The sequence below is a fragment of the Ochotona curzoniae genome, unplaced genomic scaffold, assembly GCF_017591425.1.
Source record: "Ochotona curzoniae isolate NIBS_2020 unplaced genomic scaffold, NIBS_Ocur_1.0 scaffold_1037, whole genome shotgun sequence".
NCBI lineage: Eukaryota > Metazoa > Chordata > Mammalia > Lagomorpha > Ochotonidae > Ochotona > Ochotona curzoniae.
The window spans coordinates 29,915,637-29,941,693 of NW_024467083.1; the positions used below are offsets into that span (position 1 = coordinate 29,915,637).

At 53.8% G+C, this 26,057-nt stretch overlaps 2 protein-coding genes across 4 annotated transcripts; one reads left to right on the plus strand and one right to left on the minus strand.

Annotated features, from left to right (window-relative positions):
• The first annotated feature begins 7,887 nt into the window (after positions 1-7,887).
• ANXA9 (annexin A9) lies at positions 7,888-16,000 on the plus strand. 3 transcript variants are annotated; one of them, XM_040998336.1, is made up of 12 exons: positions 7,888-7,968; positions 8,117-8,213; positions 8,679-8,773; positions 8,962-9,082; positions 9,308-9,391; positions 10,286-10,365; positions 10,537-10,596; positions 12,343-12,427; positions 12,567-12,662; positions 12,767-12,825; positions 15,064-15,186; positions 15,432-16,000. In XM_040998336.1, exons 1-12 carry the CDS (start codon positions 7,894-7,896, stop codon positions 15,492-15,494), a joined length of 1,038 nt encoding a protein of 345 aa, XP_040854270.1. In that variant the 5' UTR covers positions 7,888-7,893; the 3' UTR covers positions 15,495-16,000. The 3 variants fall into 3 exon arrangements, with proteins under 3 accessions (XP_040854270.1, XP_040854268.1, XP_040854271.1); XM_040998334.1 differs by having other exon boundaries at positions 8,962-9,075; positions 9,298-9,391; XM_040998337.1 differs by lacking the exon at positions 8,962-9,082 and having other exon boundaries at positions 9,298-9,391.
• A 426-nt stretch (positions 16,001-16,426) lies between these two features.
• MINDY1 (MINDY lysine 48 deubiquitinase 1) lies at positions 16,427-25,516 on the minus strand. Its single transcript, XM_040998328.1, has 10 exons — positions 25,256-25,516; positions 21,242-22,033; positions 20,836-20,893; positions 20,044-20,108; positions 19,605-19,763; positions 19,157-19,259; positions 18,760-18,902; positions 17,478-17,669; positions 17,112-17,261; positions 16,427-16,960 (listed from the first exon to the last, which is right to left on the minus strand). The coding sequence occupies exons 2-10, from the start codon at positions 21,692-21,694 to the stop codon at positions 16,880-16,882; spliced, it is 1,404 nt and encodes a 467-aa protein (XP_040854262.1). The 5' UTR covers positions 21,695-22,033; positions 25,256-25,516; the 3' UTR covers positions 16,427-16,879.
• Positions 25,517-26,057: the final 541 nt, after the last annotated feature.

Genomic DNA, 26,057 nt, shown 5'->3' on the forward strand with positions numbered 1-26,057 from the left:
CCTCCCGCTCTTCCCCCCCCCCAACAGTACAGCGTTCTTATACATTTCAGTCTATTAATTATACAGTCATGCTTTAGCAGGCTTCTATTGGTGGGTTTGAAGCAAGCAACTTTCAAAAGGTACAAATCGATGAGCTATTGGGCTGTGAATCTTATCAAACAGCAGGTACCTCCTCCCTGAGGAGTGGTCTGCCAAGGTGACCTGCCAGGCGTCCTGCCGGGTGTCACGTAGACTATCAGGCCTGGAGTTCACACAGCCCCCAGCCAAGCCATTAAGGCAGAATGACAGAATCTGGGTTCTTTACTCTTATCTACTGTGAAATAATAACTTGTTTTCAAGTTATTTTCCCTTTAGGGTCGGCATCGGGGTACAGTGGGTTAAGCTGCCACCAGCCATGCCAGCAGCCCATGTGGGCATAGTTTGAAATCTTGGCTGTGCCACTTCCCATCCAGCTCCCTGCTAATGCACCCAGGAAAGCAGTAGAGGGTGGCCCAAGTACTTGAGTCCCTGCACCCCCCGTGCGAAACCCAGATGAGTTCTAGGCTCCTGTAGCTATTTGGGGAGTAAGCCAGTGTATGGAAGATCTCTCTCTCTCTCTCTCTCTGTGTGTGGCGCCACCCTCTGTAATTCTACCTCTCAAATAAAATCTTTTTTTCCGAACAAGTATTTTTCCCTTTCAATGGGCAAGATGGATGCTTCCGGAAGATGCAGCATTGCAGACCTTAGAAAGCCAGCCTGGGCCCCGCCTGTCCATTTGTCCAGGGCGCTTTCCAGGTTTGTTTACCCAGGCACTGGCGGTCTGCTCCCCGCAGAGGCGCTTTTGAAATGGCCTGCTTCATTCAGTTGTCACATTTTAGGACCTGTGTCAGCGGCTTGTCTCCTGGCATATCTAGGAACTTCTGGGTTCTCTGACAGCTGCCTTAAAAAAGAATCTCTCAAGGCCGATGCTGATGCTGCGATGTAGCAGGTTAAGCTTCCACCTGCAGCAGCAGCACCCCAGGTAGATACTGGTTTAAGTCTCAGCTGCTCCACTTCTTACCCAGCTCCCTTATCACCTGGGAAAGCAGTGCAGGATAGCTCAAGTCCTTGGGCATCTGCAGCCACCTGGGAGACCTAGAAGAAGCCCCTGGCTCCTGGCTTTGGATAGTTCAGCTCCAGCAAACATTGGGGGAATGAACCAGCAAATAGATGGAAGGTATCTCTGTCTCTGCTTCTCTTTGTAGTTCTGCCTTTCAAATTAAAAAAACGAAATAGTTATTTTTTAAAAGTCTCTCAATTCAGTTTGAGAGCTGCACTCTCAGCGCAGGGTCCCGCCCCTCCAGGCCTCATCCCGCCCCTCCAGGCCTCATCCCGCCCCAGGCCAGCAGGATCCTCCCAGCTCCGGCCGCCCTCCTCCGCCTGGGTCTGACTCCTCCCCCACTAGTACATCTGATGGCTTTCTGACTGTGGCTCCTCCTCCCGCCCTCCAATTCCAAAGTTCCCTGGCGCTGCTGCCGGCTCCAGCACCGGCTTCCCTCATGCCAGCTAACTTTGAGTCCCTCTGCAGCCCTTATCCTCACCTCCTGGCCCCTTCCCCAGATGGCCCTTCTATAACCCAGGCTTTGTAATGATGAAGATCAACTCACTTTTTGGTGCTTTTTCTTTCTTTCTCTCTCTCTTTTTTTTTGAAGTTAGCAGTGGGGAGGGGACATTTGGAAGTCAGATCCTTGAGAAACAGCGACAAGAGGTGCGCCCTCCCTCCAGGAGACAAAAGAGGAAGAGAGGGGTGGGCCCAGCGCGGTAGCCTAGCAGCTAAAGTCCTCACCTTGAACACGCTGGGATCCCATATGGGCACTGATTCTAATCCCAGTGGTCCTGTTTCCCATCCAGCTCCCTGCTTATGCACTGGAAAGGCAATCAAGGACGGTCCAAAGCCTTGGGACCCTGCACCTGTGTGGGAGACCCAGAAAAAGCTTCTGGCTCCTGACTTCACATCAGTCATTGTCACTTGGGGAGTGAATTATTGGACAGAAGACGTTCCTCTCTATCTCCTACTCTCTGTATATCTGACTTTGCAATAAAAATAAATCTTTAAAAAAAGAGGAGGAGAGTGGATGTACCCTGTCCTGCCACCACCCATAGGGCACACACACCTGCTGGAGATTCTGGCCACCACTCTTCCAACCCATCCCCCCAGGCTGGCACAGCCACGCCCACAGTGCCCTGCGTGGTGGCCTTGTGGTGAGTCACTTCCTCTCTTTGGGTTGCTGAGGTGTCCAGAGTGGAGGTATCTAGGCAGGCTCTGGGCTGGACAGAGCAGGGAGCCCAGCGATCCGCGGGAGGTGACACAGCAGGCAGCCCTGCACGGCACACAGGTCTGTCTGGGTAAGGAGTACCACCTGGCCCGCACGGATGAACGCTTGTAAGTGCTTAGGAGAACTGGGGAGGAAGTGCCACAGGACAACACAGGGGCCTGTGTGTCCAGCACCGCTTACCACACCCACATCCCATAACCCAGAGTCAGCTCAAGTCCTGGCTGCTCTGCTTCCCAGCTTCATGCTAATGTGGCTGGCAGTTGCAGGCCCAGATATACCTCCAAATGGTTGGAGTTTCTGGCTCTCTCAACTCAAGCCTGGCCCAGCACTGGCTCTAGCAACCATTTGGGCAGTGAGTCAGCAGATGAAAATGTTTCTTTTGCACACACACTCTCTCTGTTGCTCTGTTTTTTAAAATAAATACATATTTTTTATCTTTATTTTAATTTTAAAAAATGCTTCTGGGTCCAGCGCAGTAGTTTAGTGGCTAAAAGTCCTCACTTACCTTGCCCACACTGGGATCCCATATAGGCACCAGTTCTAATCCCAGCTGCTCCACTTTCCAGCTCCCTGCTTGTGGCCTGGGAAAGCAATTGAGGACGGTCGAATGCCTTGGGACCCTGCACCTGCCTGGGAGACCCAGAAACTCCTGGCTTCGGATCAGCTCAGCTTGGGGAATGAACCAGTGGACAGAAAATCTTTCTCTCTGTATCTCCTTCTCTCTGTGTATCTGCCCTTCCTCCAATAAAAATAAATAAATCTATTAAAAAAATATTTCTTTGGACAGCAGAGTTACAGAGAGAAGGAGAGACAGAAAGATCTATGCCCTGGTTCACTCCCCCAAATGGCCACAACGGCCTGGGCTGCACCAAGCTGAAGCCAGGAGCCAGGAGCTTTCTCCACGTCTCCAGGTGGGTGCAGGGGGTCCAAGCACTTGGTCCTTCCCCTGCTGCCTTTCCAGGAACTGGATGGGAAATGACTCAGGCGGGACTCAAATCGGTGCATATAGGGGATACTGGTGCAGCAGGCAGAGGCTTAACTCACTACAGCACAGCACTGCCCCCCCCACACACACACACAAGAAAAGGTAAAACAAAAGGAATTTCTCTATATTCTGAAGTCATGCAATGCAAAGTGTTTGCAGAAAGTAACATGAGGCTGAGGATTGAAAATGTGTCTGTGTGCTGTGCGTCAGAAACCCAAAATCAGCTTTGCCCTCACCGTGTGACAGAGACACCACCCTGGAAAAGTTGGGAGGCCTGGATTCCGGCTCCAGCGCCTCAGCCTGGGGACACCAGGCACTCTCCCCGGTCTGTAATGAAAGGGTGGCAGATAAGATCGTCTCTGATTTCTTCCAACTCCGAAATTAGATAGAACGTGGAGGTGCAAGGTGGTTAGCCAATGTGAAAACAACCACAGGCTGGCCCTGGCACTGAGCAAAGCAAAATCCCGAGGTAAAAGGCCTGAGAATTTATGCAGGTTTCAATGTGACAATTGGGAGTGCATCACACACACACACACACACAGGTTTCTACCTGCCTTGCCAGTGCAGCCTTGTAGTAGACCAGCAGTCCCCGAGGCAGGCTGGGACTGGACCAACAGGAGCCCTGAGTTCACTTTGCACACATAGCCAGCAGGGAGCCTGAAGGGCTCAGAGAGGGAGCTCTGGGCACAGGGATTGTGGCCACGCAGCTGCTGACCTACGATCACCCCACCAGCCTGTGGCGACGCAATCCCCTATGTGTGTTCACAGGCTTGCCTCCCCGTGCCCCGGGAGCAGAGTAACATCCGAGGCTGTTTTGCTGCCTTTCCTCCATGTTCACCGAGAACCCAACGTCCTCAGAAGGCTGGACAAGTGGGCTGAGAACCCTTAGCTACACCCAGTAAAAGGCTCAACAGGCTCGATGGCTGCTGCTGCCCTCTCGTGGCCATTTTGAGTATTGGCCAGAAAGAAGTTGCAAAAAGGCTACATTCAGAGACATAATAAAACAGTTACTATTAGAAAAAAATATTGCAACAGTTACGTTAAGTTAGGTAGTAGCTAACTTATTGAGATGCTTTTATTTTAGAAGTCTGTGATTCTAAAACACCCTAACTGCTTGATACCTGCTAATGTGATTCTCCCAATAATTAGACATAAACACTATCATCATCTCTGGTTTTAGCTACTTATTTATTTGAAATTCAGAGAGACAAAAGAAGAGCAACAGAGGGAGAGATTTTTTTTTTACTCTCCAAATGACTTAAATAACCAGATCTGGGCCAGGCTGAAGCCAGGAGCCCTGTCCAAATCTCCCACATGGGCAATAAGGGCCCAAGCACTTGAGCCATCTTCTGTTGCTTTTTCCAAGCCATTAATGGGGAGCTTGATTGAAAGTACAACATCTGGGATATAAACCAGCACCCATATGGAACACTGACACCTTTGGGGCCAGTACGACCCATTCTGCCACAGCTCCAATCCCATATATCTGAAATTTTGGTGGAGGGCGGGGCTAGTGCAATGGTTCAGTTGGCTAATCCTCCCCCTTGCAAGTGCTGGGATCTCAAATGAGCTCTAGTTAGTGTCCCAGTTGCTTCACTTTCCCTTCCAGCTCCCTGCTTGTGCCTGGGAAAGCAGTTGAGGACGGCCCAAAGCTTTGGCACCCTGCACCTGCGTGGGAGACCTAGAAGAAGCTCCTGGCTCTTGACTTCAGTTTGGTTCAGCACCAGCCGTTGCCACCATTTGGGAAATGAACCAGCAGATGGAAGATCTTTCCCTCTGCCCATCTCTTTGTAGATCGGCCTTTCCAATATAAATAAGTAAATCTTTTTATTTGAAAAGTTATTTTCTTTTTTAAAAATTTTTATTGCAAAGTCAGATATAAGGAGAGGAGGAGAAACAGAGAGGAAGATCTTCTGTCTAATGATTCACTCCCCAAGTGACTGCAACGGCTGGTGCTGCACCGATCTAAAGCCAAGAGCCAGGAACTTCCTCTAGGTCTCCCACACGGGTGCAGGATCCCAAGGCCCTGGGCCATCCTCCACTGCTCTCCCAGGCCACAAGCAGCGAGCTGGATGGGAAGCAGGGACGCCAGGATTAGAACTGGCACCCATTTGGGATCCCAGTGCTTTCAAGGCGAGGACTTTAGCCCCAGGCTACCACGCCGGGCCCTGAAATGTTATTTGCACTTTTATTTGAAACAGAGGAGAGACAGAGCAATATTCCAGCCACTGTTTCACTCCCCAAATGGCTGCAACGTCCAGAGTTGAGCCAGTCTGAAGCCAGGAGCTTCTTTCAGATCTCCCATGTGGGTTTTGGAGCCCAAGGACTTGAGCCATCCTCTGCTCCGTTCCCAGGCCAGCAGCAGGGAGCTGAATCAGAACTGGAGCAACTATGACTGGAACCAGTACCCATTTGGAATGCTGGCACACAAGGTGGAGATTTAGCTTACTATGCCACTGTGACAACCCTGTGTGAAATTCCAATGTAACTGGGGTACTCTGTTTCTACTTACGTAAACACCCCTTTCCATGCCATCACATACATTATCCCATTTACTCCTCCCAGGAATCTGACCCTCAGATACTCTAGAATTTCCCCCTGCTATCTCAGCATCCCCTGGTATTCCCAATTGAGAGAGCTGAGCTGACCAGCTAGAGCCACAGTAGAGAAAAGAAGCTAGTAGAGAAGCTGGTCCTGCACTTGGCAACTCTGAGAGGCGTGCATGCGTTCCTCCACAATGCGAGAGAAAAGCAGAGTGTGGCAGTTGCCCCTACAAGTGTCTGCCTTCCAGGTGATGCTTCGGGCTGAAACTGCGGGGAGAGCTGGGATGTCTGCCTGGGTCAGGAGAGTGACAGGGAGCAGGGCTGGTCCTGGAGCATCTGTGCTCAGTCCCCAGGGGCTCCCTCCAGGGAGCCAGAACAGATTGTACAAGGGCCCCAGGAAGGCAGGTGCGCAGTGTGAGCAACAGCTCGGGGCCCTGGTGGCAGGAGCAGGGAGCCTCCTGAGGACGAGTCACCTGCCAATCCACAGCACTGGGCTTGCATCACCTGCAGCTGCCACCGCCAGGGAGCCCTGGCAGGCAAAAGGCAACAGGATGAGTGGGAGAAACCCTGGGCCCAGGAGCCTCCCCCTTGTCCCAGCACGGACCAAGAGGACATGGGGCTGGGGACCCCTGAGTTTCCCCTTTCGCTCAGATGCAAACAGTTCCCACCCCCACCCGACCCCCACTTCACCTGACTGGCTGGCTCTAACAGAGCAATGGAGTCTCTGGGCTGGGACCCCTCTGGGCTAGGACCCCCTCTAAGCTGGGGCCCCCACTGAGCTGGGACCCCTCTGAGCTGGGACACCCTCTGGGCTGGGACCCCCTCAGGGCTGGGACCCCCTCTGGGCTGGGACACCCTCTGAGCTGGGACCCCCTCAGGGCTGGGACCCCCTCTGAGCTGGGACCCCCTCTGAGCTGGGACCCCCTCTGGGCTGGGACCCCCTCAGGGCTGGGACCCCCTCTGAGCTGGGACCCCCTCTGAGCTGGGACCCCTCTGAGCTGGGACCCCCCTCTGGGCTGGGACCCCCTCTGAGCTGGGACCCCTCTGAGCTGGGACCCCCTCTGGCCTGGGACCCCCTCTGAGCTGCAAGCTGGGGTGCCTTGCTACTATGTGCTCCAACAGGTTTTTCTCTATCAACCGGGATCAGCGAGCCTCAGAGCCTGTCTGACCTGCCCCCCCAGGCAGCTGGAGCCACAGGCAGAGCCTGGGCCAGAAGCTGGACAGAAAGGTGGCTGCTGCACTCCACCAGGCCCCACAGGGAGAGCCCTGCACAAAGGCGCCTGTGTGCAGCCGCCCAGCTCGGCACCCTGGTGTGCACGAGAACCCTGCATGCCTGCCTGAGAGGGCAGACACTTAGCAGGGAGGTATGGGCACACCAGAGACCTGGTACGGCCTGGTCCTCTCCCACGTCTGGGAGGGGCCTGAACCCCAGACACCAGCCCGGCCACTCTGCAGGCGAGGTCATCTGACCGGCTGCCCACACCCCCTCACCTCACCCAGGCTACACACGGGAGGTGCCACTCGGCGACAACAGCAGCACCTCCTCACCCCTCCCTCACAGCTCAAGGTAAGAAAGCGCTGGGCGGGGGGGGGGGCGACATGCTGGGGTGGGGGCTGGTGGGGAGTAGGTCTCTGGAGAAGGAGAAATGAGCCTTCCTCCACCCTGCCTGCCTGCTGTCTTGGCCCAGCACCAAGAACCCAACAAGAACACTTGGGCCAAGTTCAGAGATTGCACCTGCTCACCTCCCTGACTCCTCTGGCAGAAAGCAGGCAGTGGGGGGAGGGGCCTGAGAAACTGTCTCTCTGCCCCCCCCCCCGAACCCCCACTGCTCTAGATCCTGTCACCTGGCCTCAACCCCTTCCTACTGGCCTCAACCCCTTCCTACTGGCCTCCCTTCTGCTCCGGTTCTGACACCTGAGCCTGCTCAGCGGGTTGAGAAGCACCGTTCTCCCAGAGAGGCTGGGGACCACGCTGGGGACCCAGGGAAGGGAGCCTGGATGCTGTCCTCAGCTGGGACCATCCCCTTCTCTGCCCCCATCTGCTTCCCCAGACTCACCCACAGACAGCACCATGGCCATGAGCAGTGGGCAGCCAGTACCCTCCCTGACCCAGGAGATCCTTGGCCACCTGGGCCTTGCCAGCAAGGTACCGGTGGCTGCTGGGGACTTGGGGACAGTGTGGCTGTTCGGGATGGAAGGGGGAGGGGCCTAGGGACAGTCGAGAGCAGGCTTGCGGCTGGACAGAGAACCAGGCTGGGACACAGATGGACAGTGATGGACCCGTGTGCTCACAGACGGCAGCGTGGGGAACACTGGGCACCCTCAGGACCTGCCTGAACTTCAGCGTGGACAAGGACGTGCAGCGGCTGCTGAGGGCCATCGCGGGCCCAGGTGAGCCCTGCCCCTCTGCTGGGGGGAAGCCTCAGGGAGCGGGGTTCACCTCCTCTTTGGAGCAGTGACATTGCAGGAATATTTGTGTGATGCCTTCATGCAGGGCTTTGGTGGGCGTGCCTCCCAGCACCCCGATGAGTAAGGCAGCATTTTCATGTCACAGGCCCCGGAAACCGGGTCTCAGGGAGGCTTAGGAACCCGCCCAAGGCCGTGCAGATCTTCACCTGGTGGGACTGGGATCCTAATCCAAGTCAGAGGTCATTGCTTTGCTGTCACCCTGGCCACTTGAGGCCTGCTCTGGGTCAGGTCCGGGTGCTGTTTGGGCGGTTTATTTGCATCTTCCGCCAAGATGGTGTGATCATTCATTATGTCTAAGCAGCCAATGAACCAAACCATCCCATCTGAGCCCTTCCCTACGCTTGCTCTCTTCTCTGAAGAGATAAGGGGTCCTATTCTCTCCGTCAGGGGTGGACCGCAGCACCATTGTGGATGTGCTGACCAACCGGAGCAGAGAGCAAAGACAGCTCATCTCTAGGACCTTCCAAGAGCGCACCCAGCAGGTAGGTGAGGTGACCCCCAGGCATGGTTGAACACCCCACCTCCCTGGCCCTTGGGGAGCTTGCTGTGGACAGCCCACTGAGGACAGCATCTGCCTCCTCCTGATTCAGTTCTGGCCTGGGGTATAAACAACCAATCTCCCTCCTCTACACACTGCCAGGCCTGTGCCACGGGGACCCTTATTTTGCAGGATCTGCTGAAGTCCCTGCAGGCAGCACTCTCCGGAGACCTGGAGAGACTTGTAGTGGCTCTGCTGCAGCCTGCAGCCCAAGTCGATGCCCGGGAACTGAGGACAGCCTTGCAGGTAGCGGGCGAGGACCCCTGCTAGGGTATGCATGAGAGGGAGGGCAACGACAACTCCCAGAGAGAAGAGACTGGGCTGCCTCTGTGCTTTGGCTGTGGCAAAGGATGGTCTTGGCAGAGGGCCCCTCCAACAAGCCCACAGCGACCCTTCAATGGGGCAGAGGTCTGCCTGCCACCCTAAAGACACAGCTCCATCTCAGAGCAGCCTCCCCATTGCTTACAGGCCTCCTCAGGTCCTGCTAAAGATGTGGCCACAGAAATCCTTGCCACACGAGCCCCAGCCCAGCTGCAAGAGTGCCTGGCAGCCTACAAGCATGGTGAGAGTCACAGGTGGCAGGGAGGTCCCAGGTGCCTGGATCAGAAGGAGCCATTCCTAGTGCTTGCTCTCTCATGATAGCAGGTCACCTGGGAACCTGGCTGCCCAAGCTCCCTTCCCTGGGGCGCTTCTCTCCCCACCCCATGCCTCAGTTTCCCCAGGGGAGAAAGCCAGATGTGGTTATTAAAAAGAAACAATGACTAACCATGTTGTCTGGGGCCCTGGGGCAGATTTCAAACTAATAACAGCATTAGGCGCTGTGACAGTCTCCAGGGTACCTGTGTCACCTCCTCAGCCCCTTGCTGGTCCCGACCAGCCAAGTTGCATACAGTGTCAGCAGCCAGGGGGCAGGGCGAAGCTCCCACCAGTGCCCGCGTGGGCCGTCCTGGCCGGGACCTGGCGAGTCCCTAGGTCTTCCCAGCCCTTTGCCTTTGAAGTTGTGGTCTCAGCCCTGTGTTCCTAACCCCTCTCCTACCCATCTCCCCTCTTCTAATTTTTAAAAAAGACTTATTTATTTTTTATTTGAAAGGAAGGCTTACATAGAGAAGGGGAGACACAGGTGCAGAGTCCAAGGCTTTGGGCCATCCTCTACTGCTTTCCCAGGCCACAAACTGGGTCTGTTTCCCTTTTTCATATCCTACCTCTCACCACACTCCCCCTTCAGTCTGACCCCATCACATGGGGCTCCACGCCTCCTTTTCACTGTCCTCCACAAAGGCAAAGATGCCCTCTGCTTGGAAAGAGGCCACGCCCACCCCCGGCTAAGGGTTTTCAGGGCGCGCTTGAGCACCAGCAGCCAGCCAGCTCCAGAGCAGGACAGAGTCCAGCACTATGGGTCGGGCGTCAACAAGCTCTGGGGAGAATTACACTAGCCGCCCCGGGACCCCCACTGCAGATTTCCAGACAGAGGTAGAGGAGGACATCAAGGTTGAGACCAGCGGCGTGCTGCGGGACCTACTGCTGGCCCTGGCCAAGGTGAGGAGGGCTGACCTGCAGGGCAGGGGCGGGGCATGCACCTGGAAGGGCAGGGACTGGAACTGGCAGCTGGGGGCGCAGCTCGCAGGGGAGATGCGGGCTTGGCTGGCTGGGCTGGAAAGGGCAAAGCTGCCCCTGCAGGGGTTCTCCTGAGAATGGTGTCTTTCCCAGGGGAGTCGCGAGGGCTACTCAGGGATTATTGACTACAACCTAGCCGAACAGGACGTCCAGGTGAGCCAGTGGTTAAGGGGCGGGTGGAGTTCTGAGCATGCGCCTGGGGACTGTGGCAGCACAGTGCATCCAGATGCCGCCTGACACACTTGCCCACATCCAACGGCTGATTCAAGCGCCTCTCCCCAACCCTCCGTGCCAGGCATCTCCCCTTCTGATCCAGCTTCCTGCTAACATGCCAGGGAGCCACACAGAGGATGGTTCAAGTCTCTGACTACCATGGGGAAAACCCAGATGGAGTTCCAGCTCCTGGCTTCATCCAGGCCCAGCCCAGGTTGTTACAGCCAATGCAGGAGTGAACCAGAGGATACAAGATCTCTTTCTGTCACTCAGCCTTTCAAAAACAAGACACACCACCCAGCCCCTGCCCTCCCAACATCCTAGGGCCTGTGAACTGTGTACTCATTGCCCCCTGCCTAGAGGAGGGGTCCCCAGGGATGAGAAGGGCGAGGGGTGCTAGTGGTGTCATCACACAAGTCTTTGCCCTCATATCTCATGGCAGAGATTGCCTCCTAAGCACCTGGTGGGTGAAGCCACTCCTAACACTCTCTTGGGAATTATGTCATTCCCTGGAAACAGGATTTTTCCAACTTAGGAAATAGAACTGTGGGGGATCAGACCTCTTAGCCTCATTTCTTCACTTTTTTTTAAATTATAATTATATATGTGTTTTAAAAAGATTGATCTATTTTTATTGGAAAGGCAGATATACAAAGAGAATGAGATAGATCAAGATCCTCTGTCTGCTGTTCACTCCTCAGGTTGCCACAACAGCCTGGAGCTGAGATAATCCAAAGCCAGGAGTCAGGAGCTTCTTCCTTGTCTCCCACTTGGGTGCAGAGTCCCAAGGCTTTTACGCCATCCTTGACTGTTTTTCCAAGCCACAAGCAAGGAGCTAGATAGGAAGTGGAGTACCTGGGACACAAACTGGCACCCATATGGGATCCTAGCATGTGCAAGGCCAGGACCTTAGCCACTAGGCTACCGTGCCAGGTCCCAAATAAATATATTTGTAAAAAATGAATAAAAACAGCAAAGAGGGTTCGGCATGGTTGTCTAGTAACTAAACTCCTCACTTTGCATGTGCCAGGATCCTAAATGGGCACTGGGTCATATCCTGACTGTTCTACTTCCCTTCTGGCTCCCTGCTTGTGACCTAGGAAAGCAATAGAGGACAGCCTAAAGCCTTGAGACCCTGCACCTGTGTGGGAGGCCTGGAACAATCACCCGGTTCCTGGCTTCAGATCACTTAAGCTCTGGTCATTGCAGCTACTTGGGGGAATGAAACAGCAGACAGAAAAAAAATAAAATTTTTATGTATGTATGTATGTTTTTGAAAGGCAGAGTAATAGAGAGTGAGAGAGAGAAGGAAAAAAGAATCTTTCCTCTGGTTCTTGTCTCGGATGCCTCCAACATCCAGGGCAGGGCCAGGTCAAGGGCAAACTCACCGGGTTATCCACAGAGTGTCAGGATGAAGCCTTTGCCTCCCTGGATGGGCATTAGCAGGAAGTTGCATCTCAAGATGAAGCGGGCATTCCAACACGGGCACAGAGTGTGGCTCTGCGGTGGCTTCACGTACTGTGCCATAGCTCCCTTCCTTCCCCTCTCTGCTCTCCTCTTCCATCCTTGCCTTTTATCCTTAAGTATAAATGAAACCAGCTGAAATAACCTTGTCCGTCCGTAAGCCTGTTATTGTCGTCATGGTGCCGGCTTCATAGGCTGCTATCCATCCCTCCTCTCCTCCAGGCCTTAAAGCAGCCGGCAGGACCCTGCTCCGAGGGGACGTGGGTCATCATCCTCACCCAGCGGAACCTGGAGCACCTCCGCCGAGGTAGGCACGGCCTTGCGCCCCCTGCTGTCCTGGGGGTGACTTTTGACATAAGACTGTGGTGAGGGACCACCTTTATGATAACGAATGCCACCCCCCTCCCACCCACAACACATGCTGATTTTTCTTGCTACCACCACAGTGTTTGAACTTTACCGGCAGCGCACGGGGCATGAGCTGGAGGAGGCTGTCCAGACCCGTTTCCATGGAGACTCCCAGGTGGCCCTGCTAGGCCTGGGTAGGCACCTGCTGGGGGAGTGTACAGTGAAGGCCTGCCACACCTGCCCTGGGAGGGGAGGCTGTGGCCCTGACCATGCCCTGGACCTCTTTGTGTGCTTCCAGCCTCAGTGATCAGGAACACTGCGCTGTATTTTGCTGAGAAGTTACACCGAGCCTTGCAGGTGAGCGGGGCACCCCCTCTGCTTCTCTTTGAGACAAAAGCTGGTTGTGGTGGGGGAGCGGGGATTCCTCCATGGGCACTGCTGAGCTCTGGTCAGATCTCCAACAGCCAGCCCTAAAAGTTAAAGTTTTGTCTTCACTCACATCAGGTGCCTGAGCAGAGATGTGACTCTGCTGTGTAAGACAGGGCCTGTGGACTCGCTGGTATCTAGACTGAGGGGGACAGCACCAGCAAGAATAGCAATATGAACCCGCAACGCGGAGATGCTCAGAATGGGCGAGGGTCATGCACATCTTCACTAACCCTCCTGTGAGAGGTGCCCTGCCTCACGCAAGGTCACACAGTGAGGACAGTCTTCCTACATCACGTGGGCTGCCTCGGGGCACATCCTTGCCGGCTGTCCTGTGGATATTCTCCACACCGGTCAGATTTGGGGCCGTATTATCCATACTCAAGATGAAAATTCCAGCAACAGGACCTAGTCATTTCTACTTATTTAGCTAGATCTTCTGTTAGCAGCATGGTCTCCCAAAACCTATGCAAAATCCATCAAATTAGAGAAACCACGCGAAGCAGCAGATACAAGAAGTTGCCATTGTGGTGAACACAAGAGCTTTCTGCAGGGACGTGACAAAGCCATGAGCCCGGGTACATGCCTATTCACAGGACAGCAGCTATCAGCACTTGTCCTACCATCCAGACATGCCCACTGGCTACATGTTATGATACGTGTAGAAAAATGGTTTATATGAAAGGCAGGATTACAGAAAGAAACTCTTTCAACCACTGGTTCACTCTCCAGATGGTTGCAGCAACCAGAGTTGGGCCAGGCTGAAGCCAGGATCCTCCTCTGGGTCTCCCACGTGGGTACAGGGACCCAAGGACCTGGGCCATCCTCTGTGGCTTCCTCAGATGCACCAGCAGGGAGCTGCATTACAAGTGGGGCAGTTGAGCTCCTATGGGTGCCAACATCACAGGCAGTGGCTTGAACCACCATGCCATACCAGCTCTGTGTCTTTATGAGTCAACACTAAGATTCATTTGAAGAGTCTGATGATCTGTCTAAATTCCACTCCTCAAAGCCAATGTGTGTCCTGGCAGTAAATGATTTGGTAGCATATTTAGCTTATAGAGTCATATTCTAGGGGGTAAATGCCAACTTATAGTAGAAGACAGAAAACCATGCCAGTCCATTTTTCTGGGAAAAAATCAAAAAGGAAAACCTCAACCAGAATACATTTGGACTACTGTATGAGACTACTGCATGCAGAAATACAAATTATAGATATTCATTAAAATAAATGATCTTCCCCAAAGGCTGATTGAGGAGCAACTCAGGGCAGCTGAAGCATTTAGAATGCTCGTGATGAAACCCCTGGGCAGTGTGAGATGCTAAGCCTGTTCTCAGAATCAAGTCCCCATCCTTGGGCACTGTGCCATTGTGCCAACGCTATGTTACAGGACAGCATAAAAAGGACAACTGCACAGCAATGGGAATATTTGTTGTTTGTTAAGATTTGTCTATTTTTACTTGAAAGCAGGATGGTGCATGTCGAAGATCAGAACCAGGAACTCTTTCTATGTTTCCCACATGGGGCCGAATGGGGGGCAGGGACCCCTAAATACCAGAGCCAGTACCTGCTGCCTCCCAGGGTGTACATAGGCAGGAAGCTGGTTGGAAAGCAGAGCACACAGAACTCCAACCAAAACACTGCAGTCAGAATGCTGCACCACAATACCAGCCCCGGGCAGCAGGTCTCATCTGGTCTCCTGGTGTATCTGTCTTCAGAGCTGTCTGCCTCCCATGGATGGAGCAGTGAGTCTGTCAGGCAGTGGCAGGACCAGGGTAGACAAAGTGCAAGGAGCATAAGACCAACACTTCCCCCACATCCCCTTCTATCACGGGGGCAAGGGTAACTTTCTCTCTTAAGATTTGCTATTTTTATTTAAACGGCAGATTTTTTTTTTTTTAAACAGAGAAAAGGTCTTCCATCCACTAAGCCACTCCCCAAATGGCTGGAATGGCCAGAGTAGGACTAATTCAAAGCCAGGAGCCAGGAGCTTCTTCCTGGTCTCACATGTGGTGCAGGTGCTCAAGGACTTGGGTCAGGATAGCTGACCATTCTTTCCTCCCTCAACTCTCACCTCACTTTCATTTCCTACAACCCTCAGATGCCCTACAGCCTCTGCTCAGCGAGAATCCTAACTATCCCCACCGCCCCTCTGTCTCCTCTCCTAGGAACCCGAGCCCAATTATCAGGCCCTGATGCGCATCCTCATCTCCCGAAGTGAAACCGACCTGTTGAGCATCCGCGCGGAGTTCAAGAAGAAATTTGGGAAGTCCCTCTATTCTTCCTTGCAGGTGAGACTGGCACCCCAGAACTTCACCCCTCACATCCACCCATGCTCCAGACTGCATGTGTTCTTGCCATGGAGAACCCCCCAAGTCGTCGGTTAACACTAGTCACCCTCCACCCCCAAGCCCCAGGGGGTTCTCTCCCTCCCCACCTTGCCAGGGGCCAGAACAAAGGCAGGAATGAGGGCTCTGGCTTTGGTGGCCAGGGGCGCGGGGGAGGTCTTTCCGACACTGGACTCCCACATTTGCAGGATGCTGTGAGGGGCGACTGCCGCTCAGCGCTTCTGGCCCTGTGTAGGGCGGAAGACTTGTGAGACCTTGCTGTCCCCAACTGCACCTGGCGTGTCACCCTGCAAGTGGTGAAGTCCACGGGAGACCAACAGGGCCCTCCCTCCTGAGAACCACCAACTCCAGCTTCTTGCTGTGGCTGGAACCCTGCCTTTTCTTGAAATCTCTCCATCCACCTTGTTTCTACCCAGGCCCTCGGGCTCTGTCTTAGCTGTGGGGGTGATGGGCACCTCTCGGATCCATCCTGGCTATGTCTCTTTCTCATCCCCCTGCCAGAAACTCTCCCTGGCTCGCACACTCTTGAGGCAAATGGCACTGTTGTTTGTGTGCCCTGCTTGAAGCCTGGGTGGAGCAGGACGCGGCCAGGAAGCAGGTTTGAAGCGGAGGCCCCTTTGATGTGCATGTTGGAATCCCCGTTTTGGCCCCAGAGCTGCAGTTATCCACAGGCTCCCGCCCTGGGCCTCCCTGCATCCTCATTATTTTCTCTTCCCCAGGAAATTTCAGGCAAAATAAAAAAGGAGCAGGCAGCAAAACAGGGTCAGAAATGGTCCAAGATGACAAGAGACCTGTGTCTGGAGTGGAAGGCATGCAGAAGGTCAAACTGCACTCCCAGCCTAACCCTCCCCCCCAACTCAGCCTGGGAAGTCTTGGGTCAGCAGGGAACACAACTCCCATGCCCACATTCTGGGTGGCCAAGCAGGGGTATGCACACCCACCTCCAATTAGCCCACAGGAGACAATCAAAAAATCAATGTGCAATAAGAAAAGTAAAAGACAGGCCTTGGGGTACCCCCTGCTGGCCCTGTTAAAAATGACCACCTCAACACAAATTAAAAAAAAGAAGAAAATGACCACCTCCTCCTTCTACCTCCAGGTCTATCCCATCCACTATTTGTGGTCCTCAATTAAAGTCAACTGGTCCACCTCGCCTGCTGCAGGGTAAAGCAAGAAACAGAGCTCAGCAAACAAGTTTTATTTCCAAACCCCTAGGAAATCATTACAAACAACAGACCTAGAAACCCAAAGCGAGCCCACAGACAGGCGGGCCTGCTGAGTGGTCAGGAGCACCCGAGGGATTGGGGCAGAAATGAGGGGAGTTGTATTTCAGAGAGGGGGCCTGAGTCTGCACAGCCCTGGGAGTGTCTCTGGGGAGGGTAGCTGGGAACTGAAAGCTCCCCACCACCCCCATCCCAGGGTTGCCCTGCACAGAGGGAGAAGGCAGCAGCAGCAGCAGCATGTGAGGGCCAGGATGTTGGCGAGTTCAACCTTGGCAGTTTCTACTCGCTTGAGCCCCACAATCCATCAGGAAGTTACCCTGTAGTATATCTCAAGGAGTGAGGCCGGGGAGTCAGCCAAGGAGCCCTCGCCTCTGAGAGGACAGAGGGGCAGCCCCACTGGACCTGGGGCAGAGCTACAGCACCACGCAGTCCGACTCGTGCTTCGGCCTCTGCCGACGTTCCCTGGCGGGCCGGCCGGCTGTGGCTCCCCGTCCCTGTTAGGGTACACCAATGAATAGGTCATCTGACATCCATGGGAAGACGAGTGAAGACAGCAAGATGGGACAGGGTGTGGAGGGAAAGGGGCCGACAGGGGAAGGGTCCCCCCTCCAGAGTATGGATATTCTAGATCACAGAGGGGCTCACCTGTGGCAGGGGGGCCCGAGCTTGCGGGGCCTGAATGCCCTGTTGCTGGTACTCCTCTTGCTGAAGTTGCTGGGCTAGCTCCAGGTCGCTGAGGCCCAGCGTGCCTTGTGGCTGCTGTTGCTGCTGGAGGGACAAGGCAATGAGATAGTCCTGGAGAAAACAGGGGTTTGAGGTGGGTTGAGGCCTGGGATCCATGGCTGTCCAGCCTAGGATTCCAAACCAACTTTTCCCCATTCGAATTTCCCAACTCGTCCCTTCAGGGCAAAAGCCCACAGAGCCCGTGGGAACAGACAGAAGGCTGTCATGTGGCCCCTGGCTGGTCAAGCACACGCAGTTCACCTGTGGCTCACCAAGGGTCCAACGCACCTGATCAACCTGCAGCTGCTTTCCAGGGGAGCCACTCCCACCCCCTGCTTCAGACGCCTTGCCCAGAGAATGAGTCAGGTGGAAGTCCGAATCGCAAAAGCAGCTGTCTCCATCCACGTTGTGTAGGCTCTCCCAAACCACCTGTTCTTCCTGTAGAAAGCCCTGGTCAGTGACCAGTAGGTACAAGTGACTCTGCCAAGAGAGAGAGAGATGGAATAAGCCAACCCGGGCTGGACACTGACCAGAGATGATGTGAGACGCATGGTAGGAGACCATCTGCATCCACTGGTACCCCAGTCTGTCAGTGTAGACAAACAGACCTTTTGTAAGTAGGGGTGGTCATGGGCTGTGGATGTCTGCATGCGTGTCCAGCTGGGTGTTTCGCTGCCAATCATTCTGCTCAAGCATGGAATCCTTAAGGCTGGCGGGCACACAGGATCCGGCTTCTCAGAGAGGGTGTTTAGCCCAGAAGTTAAAATGCCCACACTCTTGGGGCCGGGCTTGGACAGGCTCAGGAACTCCATCCCCGGTCTCCCACATGGGTAGCAGGAAGTCAGGTCCTTGGAACATTGTCTGCTGCCTCCCAGGAGCATTAGCAGGCTAGACGGGACGTGTGGAACCAGTTGTCCTGATCAGAGCACTGGAACCAGGCTTATCCAAATGCACCCAGCAAGGCCACACGTCCTTTCTAGGCAAAAGCATGGAGAGTGAGAACACAGGGCTAAGCCTCCATCCTGTGGCACCAGCATTCCATACGGGTATTGCTTTGTGGCCCGGCTACTTCATTTCCCATTCAGCTCCATGCTTTTGACCTGGGAAATCAGTGGAGGATGGCCCAGGTTCTTGGGCTCCTGCACCCATGTGGGAGACCTGGAGGACGTTCCTGGCTTTGGATCGGCTCAGCTCTGACCATTGCGGCCATTTGGGGATTGAGCCAGTGGATAGTAAAGGCTCTCTCACTGTAAAATCTGTCTTTCAATTAACAATAAATAAATATTTAAAACAAAGAAACAAAGAGTGAGCACACAGAATCCGCCTCTGTTCTCCCTCACACAGTCCTGACACAGGCTCTTTTGTCAATGGAAATGCCTGAGGGAAGCTGGTTGGGGACAGAACTGTCACCCTCTCCTGTTGGGCCTGCAGTGGGTGCCATGGGGGTCTCTAGAAGTTGCTGGTTCTCACAGCTTCATCTTCCTCACGCTGATGGAAACATGTGTCAGGACCAGGGAGCCATGAGGAGTTGACCTCTGTCCAACTCCTGCCACCTCCAGCCCCTTTTCACCTTGTGCTTGGTCATGGTGCTGAAGTGGTTGTTCCGGAAAAAGACGCTCAGCTCGCCCTCCTGGGCCGCTGCCGTCAGCTCACACAGCCCGTGGTAGGTCAGCTGGGCTGCTGTGGCCTCCAAGAACTGCTCTGCAATCAGGCCTGCCACAAGGGACAATAGGAAGAGAGCCCTGGGCATCATGAAACTTCTCCCGGGAGGCCTGGACATAGCACTTGATACTTATGCATAGCACAAGTACTTATGAGGCACCTGCCATGTGCTGGGCATAGTCCTTAAATACTGGGGCAGGGGGGCAGAGACACCAATGAAGGAAACAGCCCAAACCCCTCAGACTCCCCGTGGGCAGTTCCCATTCTCAAGTAGCCACCCCTCCCTCCAAGGAAGCCCAGGTCACCTTCTGTCACCAGGTTGGTATCGCTAGAGTGTTTGCAGGTGATAATCTTGTCTACCAGCTGGTTGTAACTCAGTTTCCCAACTGCACTCACAGCCTCAGGGCTCTGCAGAGGTAGGAAGGGATAGGGGGATGCAAAAATGTGTAAATATATCAGGTTGTTTTTACAGGAAGGAAATGACCCAATGACTCAAGTCCACAAGGGACTGCAACTCTTGACCAAAAAAAAAAAAAAAAAAAAAGCTTCTGCATTTTTGATGTCCCAATAACTAGTCGTGTCCACATATGACTTGCTTCTGACCCCCAAAAGGTGAAAATTTAAACACTGGCATTCCAATCTCTAAACCCTATTTCCCTCCTCCCTAACCAATCTAATGCCTTAACCTCCCCCGACCTCCCCAAATCTGGCCTCTCTCAGGTCAGCTTGAGCTGGTGGTGAAGTGTTCCTCACCTGTGGATCCACCAGCCAGCCATGGTACAGAGGTATGCCCAGCAGGTCAAAGACACTGCACTCAGGTGTATACTCGAAGTCAGAAACGCCCGTGAACCGCACATTGACATCCAGGCCCGTGGCCAGTCGCGGCAGCACGGTCATGGCATCATCCACATTCTGGGAAGAGAGGAAAGGGAAAGCATGGCTTCATGGCCTTCCCTCTCCTAACAGATTCTTCCCACCTCAGGAAATAATAATAAAGAACCCTGCGGCATGTCTTCCCAGGTTCTCCCTGGACAAGCCCAGCCTGGACTCCCCTGCCTTGACCCATCTGTATCTTACACAAGCAAGTGCATGTGATGCTCAGAGGAAACAGAGCACGGCCCAGGGCGCCGGCTGGGGAAGCCGCAGGCTCAGTAGCTCCGGAGGTTCCCTTCCCAGCTGTCTCCTTTCTCACCTGCTGAAAATTAAGCTGAAGTCCCTCAGATTTCTCCTGGGGTTTGATGGACAGGAGGCAGTTTCCTGTAAAACAGGGACCTTGGTCAGCCTCCTTGCCCATTCTCCCAGCATCTCAGCCCCCTTGTCTGTTGGAGAAGGGAAGTCACATCCCAGAGATGGGGAGACCTTACAGTCCAAGGCAGACCCTTCATTTCTCAGGGGAAGAAATGGGCTTACCAAGGTGAAGGCCTGCTCTCCCCCATCCCCCAGAACTAAGGCCACACACACTAAAGCAAAGGGCAGAACTGGGGTGGCCATGGAGAACTTCTGATACCCCAGCCCTTCTTTTCCTTTTGTAAAGAGCTACTTACTCGAGAGGCAGAGTGACAGAGATAGAGGAAAAGACATGCCCCCAAAGACCTACAGCAACCAAGGCTGAGCCAGGTTGAAACCAGGAGCCAGGAACTCTCCTCTAGTCTCCCACATGGACCAGTGCTGGGGCTATTCTCTGCTGCTTCCTTATGCGCATCAGCAGGGAGCTGGTTTGGAAGTGGGGTAGCCGGAACTCAAATCGGCACTCCAGAAATGTGATGCTGGCATTGCCAGTGGCAGCCTAATGTGCTATGCCACAATGCCTGTCTCACTACCTTTGCTTTTCATTCTCCCAACCTTGCAGAAAAACCTCCCCACCCAAGGACCCTTACCCTGTCTGCCACCCCAGAGCCCCAAATGGGGAAATCCTCTACACTCTGGATTTCTGGCTGATAGCCCCGGATCTCCTTGGGTAATTCTCCAAGATGTAGCCACTCACCAAGGTGGGCCATGAGCTCCTCTGATGTGATCACTTCCTTCTGCGGGGGCAACTTGACCTGCAGGCAGAAGAGGCGATCACAGGCATACCTCCCCTATGCACTGCTGAGGGAGGAACTCCGGCTCAGGCAGGGTGGGGGTTCCAGTGGCTTGCCACTGCAACAAGGGAATGAAGTGTAACACTACAAGGCATTCCCATTTGCTGGAGAGAAGGAGGTGCAGGAGTATGGAGTAGAACAGACATTTACTTCCATGTTCTTAGCTCCTATGCTTGGGCTGCACAAATAGGGAGAATCATCTAAAAAGTCTGGAGTGGTTTGGGAAAATGAAGGCGAGTAAGGAGGTGGGTCAGGGAACAGGACATACCACTTCCCCCCCCCCCCATAAGTCCCTGTCTGAACTCTCACCTTCCACTGAAGAAACAGGATGTTCATGATGGCCAGGAGGGGGCAAGGGCCATTGGAGCTCTGGGTGATGATGGGGGTCTGTTCGCCCTTCCAGGGGATCCACTTGACACAATAGAAGTCCAGCTCAGGCTCTCTGGCCCTGGGGGACGGGGGAAGCTCTTGGGGCCCAGAACACGTCCCTATAGTTTCTATCTCGAGGGAGGGCCTATGGGCCGGCCCCAGATGACTCGAGCTATCTTCAGGTGGAGGGGACTCGAGGTTATCCCCAGCTTGGGCAGACGGCAAAGTATGGTCTCCTGGTTCCTCTTCTCTGGCCGTCCTCTCAGCCGCCTTGGCATCCTTGTCCTGAACGTGTTCCTCGGGTCCCAACAGGACCTGCTGGTTTTCGGGGATGACTGCTGCTGTTGTCTGGGCCTCATCAGAGGCCGGCTGCTCTGCTTGATGGGGTTCCATGGTTGGAAAGGAGACAGTTGAGGGACCACAGAGGTGTCTCCTGAATTCAGGTACTTGCCCCAGCTGATCTTGGTAGGCAAAGAAGGGACCAGTCCAGTTAGAAGGAAATCATGGAGCTGGAAGGCAAAGGGACCCAGGAAAGTCCTGGAAAAGGAGCGTGGTAAGGAAGGCTGGTCATGTGTGCACAGGCACTGCTGGCTATGTGTAGAGCAAGCCCTTCTCAGCTTCGGTTCCGTCTGTGATCAGATGGGACCAGCAAGGGCACGAGGGTGTGTGGCTTCCAGGCTCTGGAGGGATGTTTCTGCTGGGGCTGAAGACATTAGAAGGAAGCCAGTTTCCCTGAAATACACAATGACAGGGAATGGAGAAAAGAGACTAAGAGAAGGCAAAGAAGACTGGCAGCAGGAAAGAGATGCTGCTATGAAATGCTATTAACATGGTGCTCTTCACCCATGAATTGCATTTATCAGTCCCTCTCATTCAAGCCAGAACCGAAGCCTACCACTTTGCACAACCATCCTGAGTGTTCACACAGGGACACCTTCTCTCTGCCTCACCCCAGGGCTGACAACATGACATCACAGAGTGCTTGGAACAGTGAAGACACAGAGTTGGGCATAGCATTGTTAAAGGTGACATGCTAGGGCTGGCTCTGTGGTGTTAGCAGACTAAGCTACCACCTATGTTGACACCAGCATGCCACACGAGTGCCAGTTCGAGTCCCGGCTGCTCCACTTCTGATCCAGCTTCCTGCTAATGTACCTGAAGGGTGACACTAGTGCTTGAACCCCTGCACTCATGTGAGAGACCTGGAAAGGACCCTTGGCTCCTGACTTTGGCCCAGTCCAGTCCTGGTCATGGCAGCCATTTAGTGAATGAAGCAGCAGATGGGCGATTTCTTTCTCCCTGTATCTCCCTCTCTTTCTATATAACACTGCCTTTCAAACAAACAAATCCTTATGAAATAAACAGATAAAGTGGGCATGCTGGTGAGGAAAGGGAAACCTTTTTGCGCAAAGGGCTCTACGGAAGCTGACACAATCCCAAACCATAGCACAGAGGTCTTGGGAGGGACTTCCTATAGGCCAGAGAGGGGCATGCAGGTCGCAAGGCCTTGAATCAGAGGCTGGCACTGAATTTCTTAACTTCGGAGTAGAGGAACAAAAAGAATTGCCCATAGATCTTTGTTTTATGTAAGACTTAATTTAATATTTATTTTGAGAGGCAGACTTACAGAGATAGATAGGAAGGGACACAGAATGAGAATCTCCCATCCGCTGGTTTATTCCCCAAACAACTACAATGGCCATGGCTAGGTCAGGCCAAAATCAAGAACCAAGAGCTTCATCCAGATCTCCCACAGGGGTGCAGGAACCCAGACATGTGGGTCATCATCTGCTTGCTGGGCACATCAGCTGGAGTTGTAGGGTGCTGGCATCGCAGGCTGCAACTCCACCTCCTAGATCACAATCCTGGCCCCATTTCTCACGGATTCTTCCAGCAAGCTTCTTTGTTTTCTGTTTGTTTTCTTTTTAAATATTTATTTTATTTTTATTGAAAAGTCAGAGTTTACAGAAAGAAGGAGAGACAGACAGAAAGATACTCCATCCACTGGTTCACTCCCCAGGTAGCCACAATGGCCAAAGCTGAGCTGATCCAAAGCCAGGAGCCAGAAACTTCTTCTGTGTTTCCTCCATGGGTGCAGGGTCCCAAGGCTTTGGGCTGTCCTCCACTGCTTTCCCAGGACACAAGCAGGGAGCTGAATGGGAAGTGGAGCAGCTGGGATACGAACCAGCATGCATTTGGGATCCCAGCGCATACAAGGTGAGGATTTTAGCCACTACGCTACCACACCCAGCAAGCTTCTTTGGATAGCCTGGAGTTGATACAACTGATTTCTCTGGTCCTCAATCCATTAAAAAGTACCTTCTCAGAAAAAGGCATTGAGGTGCAGTGGCAAGTCTGAGGGCTGGTTCTGATCCAGCTTCCTGCTAATGGGTGCAGGAAGGCAGTGGATGATGGTTAAGGTTCCTGGGTCCCTGCCATCCACAAGGTATACCCACATTGAGTTCCTAGCTTTGTCCTGCCCCTACCCTGCCTGTTGCAAACATTTGGGGAGTAAACCAATGGCGGGAAGAGTGTGCGCACTCTCTCTTTTCTTCAAATAAAAAAATAAATTTTGAAAAAAAAAATACCCTTTCTATCTTTTGTGCTTTGTGTGTGCTCACACCTAGGTCATTTTAGATGTGGACACAGAACTTGCTTAACCTGCTCTCTATCAGACCTAAGCCTTATAATTAACACAAGGAAAGTAACTGATAAAAAGCCACCCGCCCTGCCCTCTGGGAAACATTTCCCTTTCCTCTCTGTTCCTCTCCCCCTCCCTTTAGTGAGGATGAGAAAAGGGGACACATTAAACCAGAAACCTCCAGAAAGCTCCAGTTTCCTCCTAACCTGAGACTATGCCTGATTCTAGGAAACCTCCTGGAATCAGGGGGGCCTGGGGAAAGAGCTGGGGAGGGAGGCCCAAGAGATGAACTGAGACGCATTAACATTGCTCAAGTAAAAAAAGCTTCGTCACCCACATGGTGACGCCCCTGATTCAGACAGAATTCATGCTAGCCACATCTTGTTGACACACTATTTAAAATCAGTCGCAGACCCCGCCCCACCGCTGACACACACTCAGGTGACCTGCAAGCAGAGGTCAGAGCTTGGTAAAGTTACTAAGGCTTGAAGGAAAGCAGGGCTTGCTTCTTACCTTTTCTATACCGTGCTAAAAGAACAATCAATAATGAAGTGGGGGCTGGGCAGCCAGCGAAGGCAGCAGGCCAAGCCAGCACAAAGCAGGTGTGGACAGCCAAGAGCTGTGGGGCAGGGTTTCTCAGGAGATATGAACAGGGCAGAGCTAGGGGGGGCTCAGACTCAGGAGACAGGGTCTGAAGAGGCAGTGGAGGGTTCACACCGACAGGGTAGACTCCCCGCGTGGAGCACTTGGGTGTGGAAAAGGCCAACGGGGACAGGTACTGACATCCTTGTCCCCTCCTGTCTCAGCTCCCTCCAATCCTACATCAGCTCTCCACTTGGAATTCCATTAAGGTAATTATCCCACCAGTGAGGGAGTTAAAACAGCCCCGACCCCTCCCTAGGCAGTGGCAGGTCAACAGGCAATATTTAGAAGCATTTAGAACAGGTATATAGCTTCAAGAAGACACCCCTTCACTTTCTGACTTTCAAGAACAACAACAACAAAAACAGAAGGCATTAGTTCACCTACCCCAGAACTGTCCCCATCTCTCAATCAGTCCCCGATTGTCCCAAATCTTCCCCTAAGCGGAGTGTAGCACTTTGACTAAGTCTAAGATACTTGCCTACAGCAGACTGGGGGTGAGGAGGGGTCTGAGACAGCATCTCTCTGACACACTCTTGGGGCCTCAGCTCCCCTGGTCAACCCCAACTTATAGACAGCAGAAATAGGGGTGAGGGCAACAGCCAGGTGTCATCTCTCCCCGGGGTTGGGGAGCGGAGAGGAAGGGAGCCCAGGGTGAGCAAAGTTTTTACCTTCCATGCGAGCAGGAAGGCGTAGCTGTGGCCTTGGGACTGAGGGAGGTGGGTACCAGCAGGGGTGCCGCCGACGCTCGCTGCCTCCCGGCTGTCAGCGCCCGAGCGATCTAGGTTTACTCAGGTTCAGGAGCGCGCGCGCGCAGTGCTGGCTGGGTCACGGCCACTTCCGGACTCCCGCCCAGGACAAGGGGGCACTAGGAGGCGGGCGCTGGCCGAGCGCACAGCCCTGCGGCTCCCGAGCCGCTGGAGTCCTGGGATCGCCAGTCTCAGGGCGTGCACACCGGGCTCGGGCTACACGCTGCTTTTAAAGGAAGTTTGTGGTTTTCCTTTTTTTTTTTTTTCCTTTCTCGCCTTTTCCCCAACGGGACAAAGAACAATTAGTCAAGGACAAAGCTCCCCAGAGCAGGAGGGGTCTGCCCTGCACTGGAGGGTTTCTGCAGGGCTTTCTAACTCTGGTCAGCAGCTGGATGGTCAGCAGCCAGGGAGAGAAAAACAACAGACCCTTTCTCTGCGCTCCGCCTGCCGCTGCAGCGGCCGAAGCGCTTACGCCTCTGGTGAGAAAGAAAGCAAGGGTCCTGGCCGAACGGGGGAGGACAGGGCTGGACAGCAGCCGTCAACCCGACTTTCCTCTCCCGGGCGGCTCCGGGGTCCACCGAGGCAGAGCTACAGATACAATTGCACGTTGATTCAGTTAATGCAAAACAACCCAAACCGCCCAGACCACCAAAAACCCTTCTTTCCTGCTGGAGAACTCAGAGGGCTTCCTTCCCTCCTCAGGTCCCCGTGTTGTCTGCACAGG

Excerpts from the sequence above, each read along its gene's own strand:
- MINDY1 (XM_040998328.1), bottom strand. The coding sequence starts at position 21,694 with ATGGAACCCCATCAAGCAGAGCAGCCGGCCTCTGATGAGGCCCAGACA. Across the intron at positions 20,109-20,835 it reads GGAGCTCATGGCCCACCTTG|GAAACTGCCTCCTGTCCATC; the intron begins GTGAGTGGCTAC and ends CCTGTTTTACAG. Across the intron at positions 17,670-18,759 it reads GCACCATGACCAAGCACAAG|AGTCACTTGTACCTACTGGT; the intron begins GTGAAAAGGGGC and ends CTCTCTTGGCAG.
- ANXA9 (XM_040998334.1), top strand. The coding sequence starts at position 7,894 with ATGGCCATGAGCAGTGGGCAGCCAGTACCCTCCCTGACCCAGGAGATC. Across the intron at positions 8,214-8,678 it reads GAGGGCCATCGCGGGCCCAG|GGGTGGACCGCAGCACCATT; the intron begins GTGAGCCCTGCC and ends TCTCTCCGTCAG. Across the intron at positions 10,597-12,342 it reads TAGCCGAACAGGACGTCCAG|GCCTTAAAGCAGCCGGCAGG; the intron begins GTGAGCCAGTGG and ends CCTCTCCTCCAG.